Genomic DNA, 21,661 nt, shown 5'->3' with positions numbered 1-21,661 from the left:
CCAGTCCCAATCAGGGCCGATGGGGACTGTCTCGCCCAGTCCCGATTGGCCAGGGCAATCAGGGTGGGGTGTCTGGCAGGGGAAGGACCGCCAGAGGGCTCCAGGGCATGTCCAGCCTGACTTGCCCAGTCCTGATCAGCCAGACCCCAGCAGCAAGTTAACCTACTGATCGGAGCGTCTGCCCCTGGTGGTCAGTGCACGTCATAGCGACTGGTCAAACGGTCAGACACTTAGCATATTAGGCTTTTATATAGAGAGATTATAGATATCTCTCCGTCCTCTTGCTCTTTTTCTCACTTTCCCAATCTCTCAATCCCTCAATTCCTGCTGCTTCTATAAAGCTTTTCCCAACTATGTCATCCTTGTACTAATACATGTGAGCTCCCTCTACATGGGTAATCATCAATATTCCAATAGCAGATTGTGGCATATACTTTTATTTATTTTTTTAAAAATATACTTTATTGATTCTTTACAGAGAGGAAGGGAGAGAGATAGAGAGTTAGAAACATCGATGAGAGAGAAACATCGATCAGCTGCCTCCTGCACATCTCCCACTGGGGATGTGCCCGCAGCCAATGTACATGCCCTTGACCGGAATCGAACCCGGGACCCTTCAATCCGCAAGCCGACGCTCTATCCACTGAGCCAAACCGGTTTTGGCTGTGGCATATACTTTTATGATCAGCTCCACACCATTTCAAAATTATTTTGTGTTTTTATTTGGGTTTCTCCAAAAGCATTACTGGTAGACAAGCACTTTGATGCAGGAGTTTATTTGGGAGTGATCCCAGGAAACAGGAGTAAGGGAGAAAGAAATGGGAGTCTAAGAAGGAGGAGAAGCCACGAAAGGGTGTGCACTTGAAATTATTACTGCTATTGCCAATTGGAGCTCAGCCTCTTTGGGGAGCCTCTGAGGAACCATGTAGAATAAATGCACTTGAGAATTAGGAGGCTGGGCATTTATCCTCTGGCTTACATCCTCTATCAGCTGAGCGTTGTCCACAGGGACATTAGCAGCCTCCAAGATGGCCCAATGACCCTTATCTCTGATATCAGCATGTAAATACAGTGGTTGAGAGTAGCCATTTTGAGACTACATAGTCTCATCCCAAATTGAACAGGTGTAACCAACATGACATTGCAGAAGTGACAATGTGCAATTTCTGAGGCTCAGTCAAAAAAGGTAAGGTGGCTTCTTTCTTGCTCTTTTGAACAGCCACCATGCTGTGAAAATGCTCAATCAGCCATATGGAGACTTCATGTGGAGAAGCAATGAGACTTCTTGCAATAGCCAGAATCAATTGATCAGCCATAAGTCATCTTGAAAGCAGATCCTCCAAATATCAGTTAGGCAATCATTTCCCTTCAATCTCCAAATCTCTGGGCTGAGAGAGCTCTGAGGGCTTTGGAGAAAGCACTGAGACAGAAAAGCCAAGAGAAGCAAGACAGCCCCTCAAGGTGGGATGCTGTTAGCATGCAGGAACTGTCCACCACAGCTTTAGCTGAAATCAGGGTTCGGCTGAGGGAATGTGACAGGAATACCAAAAGTATCTACTATACTTGGAAACTTCCTAATAGATAGCTCCTGTGTATTCTCTATTCTGTCCAAAGAGTTTACCAAAGGGCTTTACATACATGTAGGTACTAAGCAAATGCTTCAATGCCCAGCTCATGAGGTCTCTTGTAACCCAACAGTGAAAACTGCTCCATTCTCTAATATCACATTTCCTTACTTGTACCTATATTTAACATTTAGTTCACTTAGCTTCTACTTTCTGATAAGTATTATTAAGGATTATTTTGGCTGCAAGTAATCAAAATCCTAACCTTAGCACACAGTATTTGCAAATAAAAGAGACTTTATTAGCAGGAAACAGGATTCATACAGAATCCAAGGAAAAAGAGACTGTAGACCCTCATGGACTAGAACCAAAGACTGAATACGGGTAGGAACCTCATAAACTTCTATCCCTACTCGGGTTTTTTGTTGTTGTTGTGTTGGGAGTTATTTGCTGTTGCTATTCCCTAGCCTCTTTGCTCCCTTGTCTTACTGTATACTGGCTTCCTCTGGTCCGCTTTGACCTGACCAAAAGTGGCCACTCTCAACCACTGTATTTACATGCTGATCCCTTTCATTCTCAGACAGAATTTCTGGAGAAGGCGCTGAACCAATCAATGGATTCACGCAGCTCCCACTGCCAGCCTGGCGATGGATGCGGGAGGAAGAATTCCTAAAGAACTCCGGAATGGGGATAGCACCAACATCACATTATTTTCAAAATAAATGAGGCAATATGTCTGAACGTCCCTCTGAATACTCTTAGATGTTATTCAAAGGCACAACTTTATTGTTATTTGGAAAACAGTATAGTATAGAAGGAAAACACGAACACACACAGGACTTACAAATCAAAGACCTGAACTGGAATTCTACCTTGTTCTCTGAGCCTCAGTTTCTTAATCCATAAGTGGCCCTGGTAACACTTACTGTACAAAATACTCACGAGATTTAGATGATCAAGGATAACAATTTGTAAAGTACAAGCTAAAATAAATGCATAGCTGTGGTGAGAGTTAACATTTACATACGGTCTCCCACTAGCAACCATGTCCCCACCCCACACAAGATACAAATACACACAATTCCAAATTCTTCATACCCACCATAGCCCCTACCGAGTTTAAGCTCCAACAAGAAGCAGCTACAGTGAACTACTGACTTGTCTGTGCAGGACGGATGGGAAAGGGATGGTGGGAAAGAGCAAGGCAGGCAGAGGCATGCTGCCAGCCTGAGGCGGGAGAGATGGCCAAGTCTATATGGAAGCTCAGCGAAGGGACTGGCTGGGAGTCAAAAAGGATATAATTAACTTAGGAATCACAATAAACTTGTAGCCACACTTAATAGGCTTCAAATATTTTCTCAATTTACTCTGGCTTCATTCTTCTCAGTTTGCCCTTGTTAAGGAGGAAGGAAAGGAAAAGGCAAGGAAAAGTCTTAAAGGGGAAGCACCACGAAGCTTATGAGAGAGAGGAAAAGGTTTAGATTTTGAAGAAAAACTCAGTGTCCTGCTGTGACATCAGATAACTGTGCTGCCACTCCTCAGAGGACACATGGAGGAAGAGAGTTCCAACAGGAAGCAATGCGTCTGACCTGCCCGTGAAGCTGCCTTCCCCAGCTCCCCTCTGTCCTCCGTCCCTGCCCTCCTCTTGCCCGTCCATTAGAGGCTGCAGGCGGCCAAGGGCTGTGTGGTTCAGTGTCCCTTGAAGATGAATGCCCCGTTGTTTGGCCATTTCAGCTTTTTTTTCTCTCTGCTTTTACTGATTAGATAGAAAGCAGGTGTTTGTATTTTTGGAGCAAATGTAAATGCATCCAGAAATGAATTCACACTGTGCATAAAAGAGAGGCAATAGAGAAACCAAGATGGCGGCATAGGTAAACACCTGAAATTGCTGCCTCGCACAACCACTTCAAAAATACAACTAAAAGACAAAACGGACATCATCCAGAACCACAGGAAGGCTGGCTGAGTGGAAATTCTACAACTAGAAGGAAAGAGAAAAGCACACTGACACTCAGAGGAGGTGCAGAAGTAAAGTGCAGAGGTACGGAGGTGCTCGGAAAGGGCTGGCAACTGAGGATGCGGTTGTCTTTTTCAATCGGAAGAGGGACACAAGCTCCCGACGGCCCTAACTCCTGTTCCGGGTGAGTTTCTGGGGACCCAGACTCATACAGGGAGAAACTGGACTGTCTGGCAGTGGGTGGAACTCGAGGGCGGCTTTCTCTCAGAGGTGCTTGCAGCGATTACTGCGGGACACTGAGACCCGGGACCTCTTAGGGCAGGACTGAGGATCAGCCATAGCTGTTTGCTCCACCCTGTGGATTCCCTGAGACCCCGCCCCACCCAAGCTGTGCGCAGAGGCTTTTGCATATGAATGCCCTGGCCCTTTGCAATCTAAAATTACCTAACAAACTGCAGCTGGGTCAGAGAGACCCAGAACATCCAAAAGCAGGCCCAAGGCCCCACAGCAGCTTGCATTGCTTCACAGCTGGGCCTCATCTGGGCACCTCCAAATCCCAAACAAAGAAGAGGAATCTGCAGATCTCTCCGTAGCTCCTGCTGGGTAGCCTCAGGAAGAGGCTAAATTAGCACCTCCTTAGAGATCCAAGTGCCAGTGTACACAGTGGTCAGAGTGGGACCATCCAGATTACAACTGCTCAGATCCATAAGGGACACACTCAGGGGCCAGACTCAGTGGGCACCAAAGCCCCACTGAAGCAAGTCTTGCCCCAGAAGGGTGTCTCCAGCACAGAAGTTCTCCCACTGTAGACACAGCTGATTCTCACAGCCAATTGGCCTGGAGGTCAATTCCTCCCAGTGATACCAACTACAATCAAGGCTTAACTACAACAAGACTATGCACACAGCCCACAAAGGGGTGCACCAAGAGTGTCCACCTCAGGTAATTGGGGAGGCTGAGCCACTGGGCCCTATAGGACACCTAGCACAGAAAGCCACTCTATCAACACAGGAAAGCAGCCAAAATGCGGAGACAAAGAAACAGGTCACAAATGACAGAAATGGAGGAAAGAAAACTACTGGATATAGAGTTCAAAACCACGGTTACAAGGTTTTTCAAGAATTTACTAGAAAGCGCCGATAATTTAGTAAGACCCTCTAGGATATGAAAAAGGACCAACTAGAAATTAAGCATACACTGACTGAAATAAAGAATATTATGCAGAGATCCAACAGCAGACTAGAAGATCGCAAGAATCAAGTCAAAGATTTGAAGTACAAAGAAGTAAAAAAAAAACACCCAACTGGAAAAGCAAAAAGAAAAAAGAATCCAAAAATTATGAAGATAGTGTAAGGAGCCTCTGGGACAGCTTCAAGCAAACCAACATCAGAATTATGGGGGTGCCAGAAGAAGAGAGAGAGCAAGATATTGAAAACCTATTTGAAGAAATAATGACAGAAAACTTCCCCTACCTGGTGAAAGAAATAGACTTACAAGTCCAGGAAGCTCAGAGAACCCCAAACAAAAGGAATCCAAAGAGGACCACACCAAGACACATCATAATTAAAATGCCAAGAGCAAAAGACAAAAAGAGAATCTTAAAAGCAGCAAGAGAAAAACAGTTAGTTACCTACAAGGGAGTGCCCATAAGATTATCAGCTGATTTCTCAATAGAAAATATGCAGGCCAGAAGGGAGTGGCAAGAAATACTCAAAGTGATGAATAGCAAGAACCTACAACCAAGATTACTTTAACCAGCAAAGCTATCATTGAGAATTGAAGGTCAGATAAAGAGCTTCACAGATAAGAAAAAGCTAAAGGAGTTCATCACCACCAAACCAGTATTATATGAAATGCTAAAAGGTATTCTTTAAGAAGAGGAAGAAGAGGAAAAAAGTAAAGATACATATCTATCAACAAGTGAATCTAAAAATCAAGTGAATAAAAAATCTGATGAACAGAATAAACTGGCAAATATAATAGAATCAGGGGCATAGAAAGGGAATGGACTGACAATTCTCGGGGGGGAAAGGGTGTGGGGGTGCGGGAAGAGACTGGACAAAAATCGTACACCTATGGATGAGGACAGTGTGGGGAGGGTGTAAGAGCAGAGGGTGGAGTGGGAACCGAGTGGAGGGGAGCTATGGGGTGGGGGGAGGAACAACTGTAATAATCTGAACAATAAAGATTAAAAGAGAGAGAGGAGAGAGAGAGAGAGAGAGAGAGAGAGAGGCCATATCTGCTGAGACTCAAGCTCAGAATGAGAATGACTGGTGTCACAGGGGAAATTGGAGGACCTTGCTCCTCATTTTGCTATGTGGCCTCAGGTTAATTGCTTCCTGCCAAAACCTGAACCTGATGAGCTCAGTTCTCTCTCTAAAACCTTCCCCTGGCTACCTTTATAGAAGGTGGTCCAACCAAACTCCAGGCATGCTTGACCCTGTGGCCATCGGTCACCATTAACAGAATGTATCCTTTTGCCCTGACTGGTGTGGCTCAGTTGGTTGAGCATCGTCCCATGCACCCAGAGGTGGCTGCTTCAATTCCAAGTCAGGGCACATGCCCGGGTTGGGGCTCAATCTCCAGTAGGGGGCATGTGGGAGGACTTCCTTATTGATGTTTCTATCTCTCCCTCTCTAAAATCAATAAAAACATTTTTAAAAAATAATAGTAATGTGTCCTTTTATCTGTCCTCAGGGATCTCTCTTAGCCTTCCCTAACCCCACTGGACCCCCAGTTTTTCTACTCACCTCATTTTCCTACCATCTTGCCTCTCAGGAATGAGGCAAATTTCTTTCAAGGCCTTGAGCATAACAGTGTCAAAGACTCCCCTCCCCCTCTATTTGTTTACATGTATGCCCTTGGGGACTTTCCCTCCATCTCAAGCAATTTATCTGAGTATTTCTTTCAAGTTAATAATATGCTATCCCCAAAAGAAATTTTAGTAAATAAATGTGCTTCCACCTCATGGGATTGCCATAATTTAGAATTAAAGGTAATACTGTCTTATTTTTTTACTGTCAACTTTAAATTTAATTTTGGAAATTAAAATGGACCCCAGAAATCTTAGTTAATGCTGTTTTTGTTGTTGAGCCTCATTTTTAAGACGTTTTGGTCAAATGGCAACTTGAAGTGAGCATGCGTGTACAGACCACCTGGGGAACCTTCCCCACCTCACCTTCTCTCACACTAGATGGCGGCTCACACTGTGCTTCTGCCAGACCCCTTCATGGACTGCCCTCACCTCTCCCTCCTCCCCAAATTCACACCAACACTCAGGACTCAGTTCAAGTCCTCTCCTGCAGGGAGCTTTTCTCACAGAAAGGTCTTCCTTTGCTGGAACTGACAAATACTGTCCCCTCCTTCCTCCTCTGACCATTTCATGTTGGATGAGTCTCATCACCTCAGATAGATTAAAAGACGGACCAGGGCAAAGACCATATCCTCCTCCCTTCCGTCTCTCAGCACCCAGCCTGCAGCTGATGCTCATAAATTAACATCCAAGTTCCCTATTAAGTGGGATGGAAGATGCTAGATGGGAGATGCTCAACTGCTTCCAGAAAGACACTCATGTTTCAAAGCCTAAGGAAAGCAGGAGGAGGAGAAGGGGAGGAAGGGACGGCGCTCACTAAAAGCCTGTGGAGTACACGGAAGAGCTGAGCCACAGAACAAAGCCTCATTTAAAAGGGCAAAGGAAACACTAGAAGGCTGTTAATGGTGAACTGAATATGATAAATTATTACTTAATTCACTTGTTTTCACTCCTTATTGTTATGCACAGTTAATTGGAGGGAACAAAATGCTGGGCCTGAAGGGGGTGGGAGGTGGGAGCAATCCCAGGCTGGGAGCCTCTCCAAGACCACAAAGCCATCATGTAGGGATGACAAGCCCTGGGCCAATCTCACTGCCGCCTCCTGGGTGGCCAGGTCCCATTTACCCACATTCTGATCCTCCTCGGCTGGATCTGACGGCAGCCAGGGGGCCTAAGGGAGGGAGAAGCAGAGGGGCGGGCTGAGTGGCAGGAGGTCTCCCAGGCTCTGAACACCAGCTCTGCCTCTGCTGGGCCCTCCTCCATGTCTCCCACCCTAAAGAATGCCAGAAGGCCTCCACAGCAAATTCTGACTGATTTTTTCTTACATTTCTATTTATTCCCTAAACTTATCCTGCGTTCCTATGAAATTATAAAACACTTAGTGGGGGAGGGAGGCAAAGGAAACAGAGAAATGAGTAAGACAGAGCTTCTGCCTTCACTCAGTGTGGGGGACAGATACAAGCACATTGAAACCATTGTGGGCTGCACAGAAAATAATCTAACACTTAATTTAAGACTGAGAATCTGATAGAGTCTGGGATTTTATGAATAATCCTGTGGCCAAAGGGAGAAGAGGCAGGCAAAACAAGCCTGACAACACCATCAGCAGAAAAAGAAATTTAGAAACATACAGAACTGCCACCGACCAGGATTTGACAAGTAATGTTTGTATGACAATTAATTAGCAAGGCTTGGAGAGTTATGGTTACATGGCATCAGAGACAACATTAAAATGCTGAAGTCCACCTGTCTACAAGATAGCTTAACAAACAGTATCAAAAGACATTTTCCTAATTATAGAATCAGAAAAGGAGGGTTCCAAGATATAACACAGGTCTAAGTTTGTCCCTTTTCCTAAACATGCAATTAAATTTATATGTAATGTTACATTTAAGAACTCTTCTCAACCTTCAGTTTTATCACAAGAAAAAGTTTTTAATTGCTACACTCCTTTTAGTGAAGTTTTTGTGTAAACAAATGTAATCTCAAGAGAAAAAAACGTTTTCACAAGCCTGTTAATTAGAGGCTCACGGTCTCTCCTTGCATATATATCTTAAAGAAGACCCTGGAGTGACATTTCTATTGGTACAGGGAGCTAGGTACCTTGGATAATTCTTACAGTTGAAATAACTAAAATGCTGTATTAAAAGCTGAAAAATTAAAACATTTAAAAATCTCCGAGGACTCTACGGATAAAGAGAAAACAGAAACCCTTGGATGGAAGAAAGTGTTAGAACCAGCTTTTACCGGGAGGCCAAGCCCTGGAGACCTCGTGCTCCATTTGGATGGCTTCACGGGGTGTGAGGCAGGACAGAAAGTCTGGGCCCATTGAACGTGGGATGTTTAAGAGGAGTCTACTGGGTAAAGGTGGAGTAGCAAGGGCTTGAACCCATAATATAAGATGAACAAGAAATAAAATCTGTTTCTACAATCAGGCTGGTGGAAGCAAACACAAATCCTTTCTAGAGGAATTCCACTCTGATCAGGCGCAGTTCCCACAATAAGGTTTTAATAGCACTTAGCAGTTCATAACCAAAATCACAAAACATACAAGGAAATTAGCCACCGTGAGTGAGAACCAAAGCAATAGGCAACAAAGATTTTAGGCACTAGAAGTATCAGACAGGAAGCTTGAGAACTAATAGAAATGCTTAAAAACATGAGGAACAAGAGACTATAAAGAATATCTTAGCAAATGTTTAAGTGAAACAAATAGAATATCTGAAAATTAAAATATTTTTTTAAATATATTTTGCTTGATTTCAGAGAGGAATGGAGAGGGAGAGAGAGATAGAAACATCAATGATGAGAGAGAATCATTGATTGGCTGCCTCCTGCACACCCCACACTGGAGATTAAGCCCGCAACCAAGGCATATGCCCTGATCGGGAATCGAACTGTAACCTTCTGGTTCATCGGTCGACGCTCAACCACTATGCCACACTGGCTGGGCTGGAAATTAAAATATTTAGCAACTGCAATTAGAAATGTAAAACAGCAGAGTAAACACATTTGAAGAGAAACTTTTTAAACTGGATAATAAGTATAAGGAAATTAGACCAGAGCGCATCACAGAAACACAAAATGATACAAAATAAGAAGTGCGAAGAGACTTGTGGGAGATTAAGGTCTAAATAAGTCCAATCGAAGTTCCAAAAGAAAATAATTGAGAGAAAGAGGAGAAAAAACATTCCAAATATATTAAACAATGGAGAAAGTCCCAGAATTGTTAGAAAAACATCAATCTTCGAGTCCAAGAAGCTCTGTATATCCAAAGAAAGATTTTAAAAATTCTTTAATGAAAAAAATGTCAGAACATCCAAAGCAACCAGATTCTGAAAGTGGCCATAAAGAAAAGGCAATTTAATTGATGGCTGGCTCCTCAACATCAATAAAGGAATCCAGAGATGAAGAGAATAAAGTGTCCAATGTTCTGACAGGGGGAAAAAGTCCGTCTAAAATTCTATGTTGAGAAAACTATCTTTTAAAAATAATGGTGGGATATAGACAATTTCAGACAAAGCCTAAGAAAAGTTTATCACTAAAAGATCCTCACTAAAGAAAATTCTAAAAAATATACCCCAAGCTGAAGAAAAATTTTCCTAAATGGAAAGGCTGAGACCTATGAAAGGAAGATGAGTAAAAATATGTTAATGTCTGGGTAAAGCTAAGCAAACATTGACTTCAAAATTAATAACAGTAATGGTAATAATAATGCCTAATTTAAGGGGTGAAAAAGTAGACTAGAAATAAAATACTAGATGACGGAGAGATTCAAGCATCCTTAGATCCTTGTATTGTCTAATTCAGCAGGATTCAAGGGTTGACTGACTTTTAACTAGTGTAGGCATGTTAAACAAACTTGCAAAGAAATAGACATCTGCCATTAGCACGTTACAGTTTCCAAGATTATAGTTTATTTTACACAGCTCCTTGTTTTCCTCGCTTGGAAAAACTCTAATCTCATCAACCACGTGTTTACAAGCCTTCTGTAGAGCTGGCAACTGTTATTGTCCAGGAATGTCACTCCCTACCTGGTAGACAGATGCAAAGAGTGTAACTCTCTCCCCTCGTACCTTAATTATTTCCAAGAAGTAGTTCAGAAAAACAGACTGGAAGGTGGCTTCGAGTTATCTCTGATACCAGCTAAGAAAACCAAGTGAGCCAGTGCCCGGGTCCAGGCTATGGTGGTCGGTGTCTTTAGGGATCGGTCTTCAGTTCCTTTTTGTACACTTCATCCACGGTCCCCAGAAAGGGCAGCAGGCCATCTGACTTATGGCAGATTTATGAAGTCAAGTGCCATACTGACCATCCCGAGGTAAAGGATGAGGCCTGCAACAGGGCAATCTTCAGGGAGAATTCCAGCTCAAAAAAACGAGGGACCAAGAGCAGCCCCATTCAATGTCAGACCTTCCAGTGAGTGGGATGAATCTGACAGGGGGTGTAAAGTGAGAGAGCATTAACTCAGAGCCATGGGAACAAGGGTAAGACAAAAATTACAGACTGAGGCCCACACTAGGCCCTGTTTGGGGCTGCAAGGGTCAAGAAGCCAAGTGCTCAGGAGGAAATGGTGACCCTGCTGCCTGCTCTGTTGGAACAACACCTGGACCAGCTTAGGATGCAGAATTCCTGGAACTTTTAATGTGTTTCACAGAGCAAGAGGGAGTTAGCTTCACTCCCAACAAAGTGCACAAATTGTCCTGGCCCACAAAGACATCTTTTTTCTTAATGGTTTAATGGGCTCTGGGTAGATAGGTGAGCCTCTGACTTAAGTGGAAAAGTCTGAGCTTCTATAATACAGCCCCACAGAGCTAATAAAGTAAGGTGAGGAGCTCCTTTAAAGTTGCTACTCCTTTATAAACGTAAAGGGAAATGAAAGAACCCTGTGGTTTGTTTTACTGGAACAAACTTTCCAAAAGGTTTAATTTATTAACAGAAGGGGGTTTCTCTGAAAGTAGGGAAACAACAGAAATACTGCCTGAAAGATACAATGGCGAGGCATTATGTGGTTGCCTAAAATGTGTCCTGCTGCACAACCAAGATGTTTGATGGCTCAGGAGGGGATGGGAAAAGGGCAAGCAGCAGGAGTCAATGGCTCTGAGTCAGGGATCAAGCATTTTGGAAAGGAGCAAACATAGGCAAGGAGTGACTGAAATCCATACCAAATCCATACAATTCTGGGAAAACCCGAGTGGAGTCCTAGCCACCCTGTTCTATTTGCACTGTGGCTCAGCCTCTTGCTAGGTTTGCACTGATTCTCTGAAGCTGGGCTCAGTAGAACCATATGACATTTTCCAGATACGGAACCACTTCCCACCTCATGGTCAAAAAGGAATGCGGTCCCCTGTATTTCTGTGCTTCCTTCTACTTTCCTTCCCTCACCTCCACAAATATAGCAGGGCCAACAGAAAGGAGACACATCTCACCTCTGTCCAGCCCTATTCCAACTCCCCACCATTGTCCTCAATGCCCTCTCCCCCACTTCTCCCTCCATTGTCACCAAGCTTCTGTCCAACAAGAGTTCTGCCAACAGCTTGGGACTATTCCAGTCCCTTGCAGTGGTCGGCAAACTGTGGCTCGCGAGCCACATGCGGCTCCTTGGCCTCTTGAGTGTGGGTCTTCCTAAGCCTTAGGAGTACCCTAATTAAGTTAATAACAATGCACCTACCTATATAGTTTAAGTTTAAAAAATTTGGCTCTCAAAAGAAATTTCAATCATTGTACTGTTGATATTTGGCTCTGTTGACTAATGAGTTTGCCAACCACTGCCTTATAGTAATCCTGTGCAGTTTGAAAGGACAGCTACATTTTAAAGATATTTTATAAGTGATGAAAGGTAGCTAAGGGTTTATTTATTTTGTAATAAGTGATTTTTAGAAATGAGAAAACAGAACTTTGAATGGGTTAGATGGCTGGTTCAATGTCCCACAGCCAGTTAGTGGAAAAGCCAAGGCAGGATTCTAGCACCTGCTGACTCCAACTACAATTCCTAAAATAATTAGGGATCAATGGAGTCATAAAGGAATAAGGGTATAAAGGAATAAGACAACATAGTGGTGTTTAAAAGCAATAGCTACAGCCCCAGCCACTTTTGCTCAGTGGATAGTGTCGACCTGTGGACTGAAGGGCCCCAGGTTCAATTCCCATCAAAGGCACATGCCAGGGGTTGTGGGCTCGATTCCAAGTAGGGAGTGTGCAGTAGGCAGCCAATCAATGATTCTCTCTTATCATTGATGTTTCTCTCTCCTCTCTCTCTCTCTCTCTCTCTCTCTCTCTCTCTCTCCCTTCCTCTCTGAAATCAATAAAAATATATTTTAAAAATAAATAAAATAAAAGCAATAGCTACGTATTCTTTTGCACTACTGAGAGTTGGGGGCCTATGTCCTTTCCCTTGAATCTGGACAAGCTTGTGACTGCTTTGATCAATAGAAGGAGTTGGAAATGGTGCCTCGTCGAAAAAGGCCTGCCTGGTTCTCTTGGGATGCTCACTCTGGGGAAAGTCAGCCTCCATATAAGAGCACCAAGTACCCTGACTCTGCCATGCTACAAAGGCCACATGTGGTGCTCTGGGAAACAGCCCCAGCTGAGCTCCCAGCCAACAGCCAACATCAACCCTCAGCCATGTATGTGCAATCCTGGACATCTAGCCAGTGGTACCCTTAGAAGATTCCAGCCCCCAATTTTCAAGTGACCCCCCTGCAAGCATGTCTTCCCAGCTGAGGCTCCAGATGCCATGGATCAGAGAAGCCACACCCCTTGTTGCCCTGCCTGAATTCCTGACCTGCAGAACCTGTGAGTACAATAAAATGGTTGTTGGAAGACAATCTGTTTTTGGGGTGATTTGTTATGCAGCAGTAACTGGAACAGACACATACAACCTGTGCATCTGTTTAAGTAATAAATTTCATATGACTTCCTCTAACAGCTTTTCAGGTTTCCCTTAACAGCCCATGAGAAGGTGCCAGTTTTGGAGGATGTGCTTAGAGAAAGCAAAGCTTCCCCCTCCTCTTTCACACTCCTCACTCCAGCCAGATCTGCTTTCTGGAAAGGAGTGGACAGACTATGTTTTCCACTCCAGAGCCACATTAACTTCTCTGAACTTATGTTCTCACTTCATGGATGTGATGGGTGATCCAGGAAAGTGAAGGTGTAAACCTGCTCTGGGAACTCGTCAGCACGCTCTAAGGATACTCATTACGGCTACCTACTACCTTTTTCCCCTGCCCACTCCACAGTCCCTCCCTTGCCTTGCTGCCCAGTAGATATGGCCTGACTCTGCTGAAATAATTTTCCCAGCCCGAGCCATTAGCTCTACAGAGCCCACACAGCTGTCATCCTTCCCCTCTAGTTTGCACCTTTCCAATAAAAGCATTGCCTCTTTTGATTACAGGAGAATTCTCCACTCTAATTGACTTCCATGCATTAAAGTTTTACTGAGATGATCTCAGAGGCTCCCAGGGGACAGGAGAAGTGCCTAGCATTGCCGCCCTTAGGGCTCTCGTGCTAGTGGAGAATTTCTAAAACTGCTCTAAATTTTGGCAAGGCACCTTCTGGGGGATATAAAGATCATCTCAATGCAAGAGAAGCACTCAATTTCTCTCTCACCCTAGGCACGAGAGGGTGAGGGCAGCTGGGTCCCAGGCTCCCTGCTATATCTCACTGCCCTCTGCCACAAGGGGCAAAGCAGGTCACAGACTTGGAGATCCGGGTACCTGCATTCCTGCCCCAACTCTGTTCATGCAGACACACACAAAGTGAGAGGTGTGGTGCCTGCCCTCCATTGCAATATGTCAACATTAGGTGGTGTAATTAGCACTGAAAGAGGTAAATTAGAGGAGGAGAGGAGCTGGGATTAGGGATAATCAATCGAGGTTTCCTACTAGAAAAGAAACAAGTGTTAGACCTTTGAGAACAGTAATAATAGTAAATACTTATATCCCACTTGCTTTGTGCTGAATCCTGCCCTCGGCCCTTCATGGACTTGAAGGCATTCATTCCTCACAACTCTTCCAGGCAGATTCTACTTTAATTCCCTTGAACAGATGAGAAAATCATGGCATGAAAAGGCTGACTGCGTAACTCAGCTGAAAAAAGCTGAGTAACAGAGCTAGTAAATGATAGAGCCAGGGTGGGGAGCCAGAAAGTCTGACTCCCAGTCTGTGTTCTTTGTCACTACACTGTGTGGCCGTCCAATGAGAGGAGATGAGGAGGAAGAGAAAGGCCTTCGAAGCAGGAGACACAAACGTGCAGAGATGGGATTCTGCTCTCTGCTTGGTGGTCAATCATGTCTTTCCTCTATCTGCCAGGTGAGGGGGGAAAAGAAACCATGCATATGGTTTTATATGCTTAAAACATTTCTAAAATGACAGGCTCAAAAATGTTATCAGTAATTACCTCTTAGAAATGGAAATGGGGGAGAGTGGAAGGAAGGGAGGGAAGCTCTTATTTTTATGCTCTCCAAATGTTAGAAAAATTTGCCTTGAATTACTTTTAGAATTCCATATTGTGAAACATGAACAAAGGAAAGACTCGCCTCTGCATACCCCCACCACAGTTCCCCTAAGGGAAACAGCTGTTAAGAGGGGGAGCTGACCAGTCAGAGACAGTCCTTGGGCTCCAGAAGTGTGCAGAGACGATGAGCCTCCGCATCCTGTCTTCTGCCCAGAGGGAGCTGGGGACCTGCCCTCTGGCCAGTCAAAGGGCCCGTCCTTCAGGCTCAGGATGCCAGGCTGGTCCCCTACCTCTCTTTTCTCTTCTCTGAGCTTACCCAGCATTCCACTCACCACCACGTGTTCGCAAAGATCACAAAAAGAGAACCACATAACCATGTTTTGCAATTTTTAAAAATTAATTGAGAACTTACAAAAATTGTGAAATTCCATATAAACATCTGGATTTCTTAGTTCTTTTGACCAAACTGAAAGATGTGGGCAATTCCACATGTGCATTCTTACCAGGCACCTTGGAAGCTGAGTTGAGGTTGCCCCTTTTGACAGGACACACACTCTGCTTGCCTCCATCTTTGCCTTTGCCACGCCCCATTAAGGTCAATGCCATTTATATTGCTTCTGTGCTGTTGTTTTTCTTACAAGTGGCAGGCTTCCTTGGCTACATCCCCTGCTAGGTCCTGGTAAGTAGCTGAACCTGCAGTCTGTGGTTTAGACTGCAAATAAGTCCCAGTTGTCTCACAATTCTGTTCTTTCCAAGATCCTTGAGTGCAGGAACAAAGTTTAACACATCCTTTGCATTCCACACATCCTCTATGGGTAAAGCTTTTCACTGAAGGCCTGATAAATTGATCTGTCATGGTTAAGTCACAGAGTAAAGACTTGGATTTCAATCTATCCAGGACTGGCTGAGGCCAAATCCTCCTCGCAGCTGAACGCTCAATCCTCCTCAAGAGTGCTCTGTGCTTTTATGCTTCAAAACACTGATAGACAGGACACTGCTCTCCCCTAGGCTTATAGTTTTGCTAAATATAACTGCTGACTTCTGCTATCTGTCTTTACAGACAATCTGCATACCTCTGGCTGATTTATCTTCCCCTCTTGACAGTCAACTTCCCATTACATCTTTCTCCTGCTCATGCATATTATATGAATAACTTGTGTATCAACAAAAGGGGAAATCCCTTTACCTTCTACCTGATTCATTTTAAATAGTAAAAATACCCTTAAAGTCACTGTGTCATGTAAAAACTCTTTCACACCTTTCATCTCACTTAATCCTTACAGCAACCCCACCAGAGTGGTACAGTCACTATTTTAGAGATTAAGAAACCAATGCACAGATAGGTTAGGTGACTTGCCAAGCATCACACAGCCCATGTAGGACCTGACTCTAATCCAGTGACTTTTAAGGACAGGTAGAGTTGACTGATTCTCAGGACCAGGGATTATGCTGCACTTGGCCCACTCAGTCTCAGAAAAGGGTTGCAATGAAAAGGGGAAAGAAAAATTAATCTCCCAAGGCACTTTTCTGTCTTAGATAAACTGTGACTGTGTTTGTTTGGGGTGATGTAACTCCCAAGTGCTTGGGGATCCACTTGTCTGGCCATGAGAGAAGAAATATTTCTAAAGGGCTTTGTGAGGCGCTACAGACCCCAGACATGGGACACTCACTCCTAGGAGTCTTACTCATTGAAGAATTCAGAACCAAGACTACAAGAATCAGCAAAGGGAGCCCGACCAAAAGTGCATTTCAAATGTCACTTAAAGGCACTGAACCAAAACTGTGTCTCACCTTTCTCAGCCAGGTCATGCTACATTTAGGTGTCTCAAAGTTACGCTGACTGTTTTAACCAGTTCAGCCTGCTATAACAAATACCATAGACGAAGTAGCTTAAATAACCATCTATTTCTTACAGTTCTAGAGGCTGGGAAATCCAAGATCAAGGTCATTTCTTACCGTTCTAGAGGTTGGTGAGAGCCTCCAGTATCTGGTGAGAGCCCACTTCCTATTTTGCAGACAGCCACCTTCTTGCCAAAGAGAGAGAAGTGGGGGCAGTAGGGGTGGGGAGAGAAAGCTCTCTGGTCTTTACTTATAAGGGCACTAACACCATCATGAGGGTTTCACCAAATTACCTCCCACCTCCTAATACCATTATTGTGGTGGTGGTTAGGGCTTCAACACACTAATTTGGAGGTAGAGAGACAAACATTCAGTCCATGAAGCTGACCTGGGATTCCTTTTCCTCTCTCTAGAATTATTAGCATCCAAATAAATACTTTTATACTAAACAGGAGAGGAATTAATTTCACTAAAATAATCAAGTCATGCATCGATCATAAAACCAGGCCAATAGAAGCTTTTAGTCACTAAATGAGATTTCATAAAATTATAGGGAAACACTCTAAGTCCAGAAGACATAGAGGTCTGAAAAAAATCTATATATTCAAAGAAAGAAAACCTCAAGTGTCAACACCTCTCAGAACACTATTAATCTTAAATTAATAAGATTCAACAGGTAAATGTCAGGATGAAATATGTTTGAAAAGTCAAAATGTCCTCCAGGACCACAGCAGGAAGAACAGGAGCTGTTGCACCCTCATTGGCAACACATGTAGTGGAGAGCAGGTGGATAAAGGGCTGATACACAGAGAAAACAGTCAAAGAGCAGAGCGCAGCAGCACCCATATAGCATTATCCAGAGTACGGGGTGCCTAGCAGATAGGATATTTTAATCAACTTGGAAAGTCTGACCTTTTCAAGAATGGGTGCATCCGGCTGTCAAGCTCCATGACATCAGCCATCAGTTACCCAATTAAATCCCTTTGTAGGAGTCCCAGACTTCATGGTTAGGTGGCTTCCAGGAGACATTTTTCCTAAAGGTGGACTCCAGAAGCTGTCATACGGACCTAGTTCTCTTGGCAATTTTGTTGTTCATTATCAATGAATAAATCAACATAAGCCTGGCATGGGCTTTCAACATGAGACCTTACCTTTGAGAAAATTAGAGCACTTAGAAGATAATTTCCGCAGAATCCCACAGTTACATCTACCCACCTGTTGGCATCTGCATTCATAGTCCCTGCCTTCTGTCCTATAGCAAGTTGCAAAGATGGCCACAAATTCTCCCCCTCCCAGAACTCAGGTCCCATTGCAATGTAATTATGCAGCTTCTCCCATTAGGAGGTGGAATCTATTTCTCTAACTCTTGAATATGGGCTTGGCCTTATGACTCGCTTTGGCCTGTAGGACATTAGAAAATGTGATGCGAATGAAGGCTTCAGAAATATTTGCACATTATGTTTTGCCTTCCCTTGCTAAGCTTGGAAATCAGAGACCACCATGTGAACAAGTTCAAGCTAGCCTTCAGCAGACAAGAGGCCGTGTGGGAAACAAAGAGGCACCCCAGTTGGCAGCCATATAATTGCCAGATATATGAAAGGCGCATGAGTGCCAATCAGATGATCTGAGATCATCCAACTTCCAGCCAATCCACCAGCTGACCACAGCAAGCCCAGGAAAGATCAGTCAAGACAGCCCACATAAGAACCAACCATCCCGCTAAGCCACTAAGTTTGGGGATGGTTTGTTATGCTACAAAAGCTAACCATACACCCCTCTTTACTTTGAATGGACTCTCCATGGTCCTGTCGAGAGCCAGCCCCTTCACATGCACACGTTTCATCCCCTCTTGTAGCTTTAGAAACACCGTTTCATCATTTCTCTCTTTTTCTCTTCTGCAACAAAAATGTTTCCCACTTTAATGAATCATTTCTATCTACCAGGTTGCAAACATGCTGTCATTTACTCATGTTAAAAAAATAAAATAAAAAAACTTTCTTCTGACTCCACATCCCCTGCCAGTTTCTGCCCCAATTCTTTACTTCCCTTTGCAGCAAAAGAGTTGTCTATTCTTACTTTCTCCCATTCCTTTCCTCCTGTTTTCTCTGAACCCATTCAAATGAGGCTTTTGCCTCCATCCCTGTAACAAAACTTCTCAGGTTAAGTCACCAGTGAAGTCCAGGTTATTAAACCCAATGACTATTTCCCAGCCCACATCTTTGATAACTTAGCTGCAGAAGACACAGTTGATCATTCTCTCCTTTCACATACACCTTCTTTTTTCATATACACACCACACTCTTCTAGTTCCCTTCCCACCTCTCTGGCAGCTCCTACTCAGTCTTCATTTCTGTGTCCTCCTATTCTCCCCAAGACCTTAACATGTTAGTGCCCTGGGACTCCATCCTGGGAGAATCATCTCTTACTCCTCTTTCTTTCGTATCACATATCCAATGCATCAAGGTCAATGTTGGGTCTACCTTCAAAGACAACCAGTCTTAACACTTTGCTTCTACCTAGGTGTAAGTGACCACCCATTCCCACCTCAGTTATTGCAATGGTCTCCTAGCTGATCTTCTGCTTCCACCTTGGCCACCCAATTTATAAAATAAATACATTAACTGTCTATATAGGGATGGGGAGGGAAGGATTTTCATAATCCCCTTCCCAAGAAAGAGAAATTATTTGCTTTAACAATCTCCTCCCATAAACGAGGGAGTTTCACTGTGATTACTATGAACTTCCCCACTTTCCTAAGAGTTGGTTCACTTTATACATCTTTTATTTACATGTATTGCTTTTTAAGAAATGTGGCTGCAGTGCTAAGGAGAGGAAGAACAGCCAGTGACATCAGCAGCTGGATTTCTCACAAAGCCCAGAGAGCAGTTTCTGTGAGCCAGCCCAGCCTTTCCATGATTCAAGTCTGGGACAAGCAGATGGTAGCTCTCATGAGGATACCTCACTCCCCTTGTGGGAAGGAGCTGGGCCAATGATCTGGAGCCAGGGTTGCAATCGCTGCTAACGAAAAACACAGCACGTTCAAAATGCTTTCATGCCTAGTGGGCCCTATATGCTCTTCTAGAGTACAATTAAGGAGTTCTTTATAAAAAAGCTTTTTGATAATTGGTCCTGGGAAAAGGTCACTTTAAGTGAATCTATTTAAATGGGAAGCAAGAGCTTATAGTAAATAGTGGGAATTAAGAGGAGTGTGAATTGGGGCTTTATCTTTAAAAGAATTAAAAATTATGATAGTGAATTTCTTTTATATTTAACCACATTTTTATTATAACTGCAACTGTGAACTCATTTTTAGATCATAACCGTGAATCAAGACATGTTTGGGGAATGCTTTTTTCTGGAAAAAAAAATTTGTAAGATAGCAAAATATGACACCTGTCACTTCTCATTTGACCTTCACAGAAAGGTTGTAAAGAAAGGAAATTTTGCAAAATAGTCAAAGGCTTTATCTCTTTTCCCCAAGGCCTTCTAATGTTTTGAATTTCTGATCATCCCTTCCTGAAGCCTCCAGTATGTCATCATCTATGCTGATTCTCTTTCTCTCAGTTGTGACCAAACTCTGCCAAACCTTCATTTCTTGGAGATTTCCTAATAATTATTGAATCAGTCCTCCACCATCATTTTCATTACCTTTAGTAAAATCCCACATCTTTTGCAAGATTGGCAAATTCACTCTGCAACTGGTTGGCATAGTAATCACAGTGAAACATCTGACATTATTGTTGGGGGAAGATGGATGCCAGTGTTAAGCCAGAGGGAGGTGTGAAGGGGGGACTAGCTTTATAAGAATTTGTTACTAAGCATTTCAGGTTGGGGTCACCTTCATTTTGGGGATTCCTATAGTAAGTACTTTGATAATGAGGCTCCCCCGTGCTCATGAACAGGAGTTAGCACTGCAGTTTCTGGGTAAAAGGACGGTACTGGGAGAAGTGTGAGTGGTCCATCCCTGCTAAAGGTGGTCACCTGCAACCTATGTGATGCTGGCTGAGGACTGAAAGGTCCGTCCAAGCTGCGGTTTCCAGACCCTGTGTGTTTAAGCCTTAAGGCTGTGTTCAACACCTAAAGCTAAAGTACTGAAAAACAAACAACAAAACCCCACAAATATTTGCTTCGTGACTACTGCCATCTGCTGAGGTTAAGCTTCATTTCTGATTTTACTGTCCACATTACAACCAACTGCAATGGGGGCGTTGCAGTTTCTGACGTGGGTAGGTTTTTCCGTTTATAACCAGCCTCTTCCAATCACACCTGAGTTTATGTTAATGGGGTGATTTTGGGAAAGTCCCTAGATAGTCTCAGGGTGGGGGATGGTTGACAGGGAGTACCAACCATGTGATTAGAGGGTTGGGACTTTCAACCCCACCCTCTGACCTCTGGAGTCATCACTAAAGGCCAAAGATTTAATCAATCACGACTCCATAATGAAGCCTCCACAAAAAGCCAAAGGACAGAGTTCAGAAAGCATCCAGGTTGTCACCAACCGGAGGTGCTAGGAAGGTAGTGTACCTGGACAGGGCATGGGAGCTCCACACCCCTTCCCCCATACCTTGTCCAATGCATCTTTTCCACCTGGCTGTTCTTTATAATTGCATGCTTTATAATAAACCGCTAAATCCTCGTCTTGTGCAGTAGGAAGTCAACAGATGATTACTAACTCTGAAAAAGAAGATATAGAAATATAATCATGTCATTTAGAGATATGGAATAAAATAAATCATAAAAGCCTGAGAATATAAGTTGAAGTGGTAGCCTCTGGGGAGGGGGAAATGGAGAAGAGGGGGCTGGTGTTTCCCAGGAAGTCCTATAGAGCTATCGGACTTTAATAATGTATAATTTTAAGATAAAAACTGAAAAAATAAAAAATATAATACAAATAGAAGTTCTAGTATTTTTTTCTTGACCTCAATTTTTTAAAGTTTTTAAAAAATATGTTTTTATTTATTTCAGAGAGGAAGAGGGAGAGAGAGAGAGAAAAAAAAAACATCGAAGAGAGAGAATCATTGATTGGCTGCCTCCTGC

The 21,661-nt window shown here is 43.5% G+C and overlaps 1 protein-coding gene across 1 annotated transcript in view; it reads right to left on the bottom strand.

Moving 5' to 3' along the window:
* SCN11A (sodium voltage-gated channel alpha subunit 11) overlaps positions 1–17,658 on the bottom strand; it is an 87,809-nt gene extending 70,151 nt beyond the window's left edge. The window contains exon 1 of the mRNA XM_023763401.1: positions 17,537–17,658. Coding sequence (XP_023619169.1) covers positions 17,537–17,586 — 50 coding nt within the window. The 5' untranslated portion in view covers positions 17,587–17,658. The remainder of the gene's footprint in view (positions 1–17,536) is intronic.
* Positions 17,659–21,661: the final 4,003 nt, after the last annotated feature.

The sequence above is a fragment of the Myotis lucifugus genome, unplaced genomic scaffold, assembly GCF_000147115.1.
Source record: "Myotis lucifugus unplaced genomic scaffold, Myoluc2.0 scaffold_283, whole genome shotgun sequence".
Classification (NCBI taxonomy): Eukaryota; Metazoa; Chordata; class Mammalia; order Chiroptera; family Vespertilionidae; genus Myotis; species Myotis lucifugus.
The sequence above is the reverse complement of the archived record's forward strand: the minus strand, read 5'-3'. Positions and strand labels throughout refer to the sequence as shown.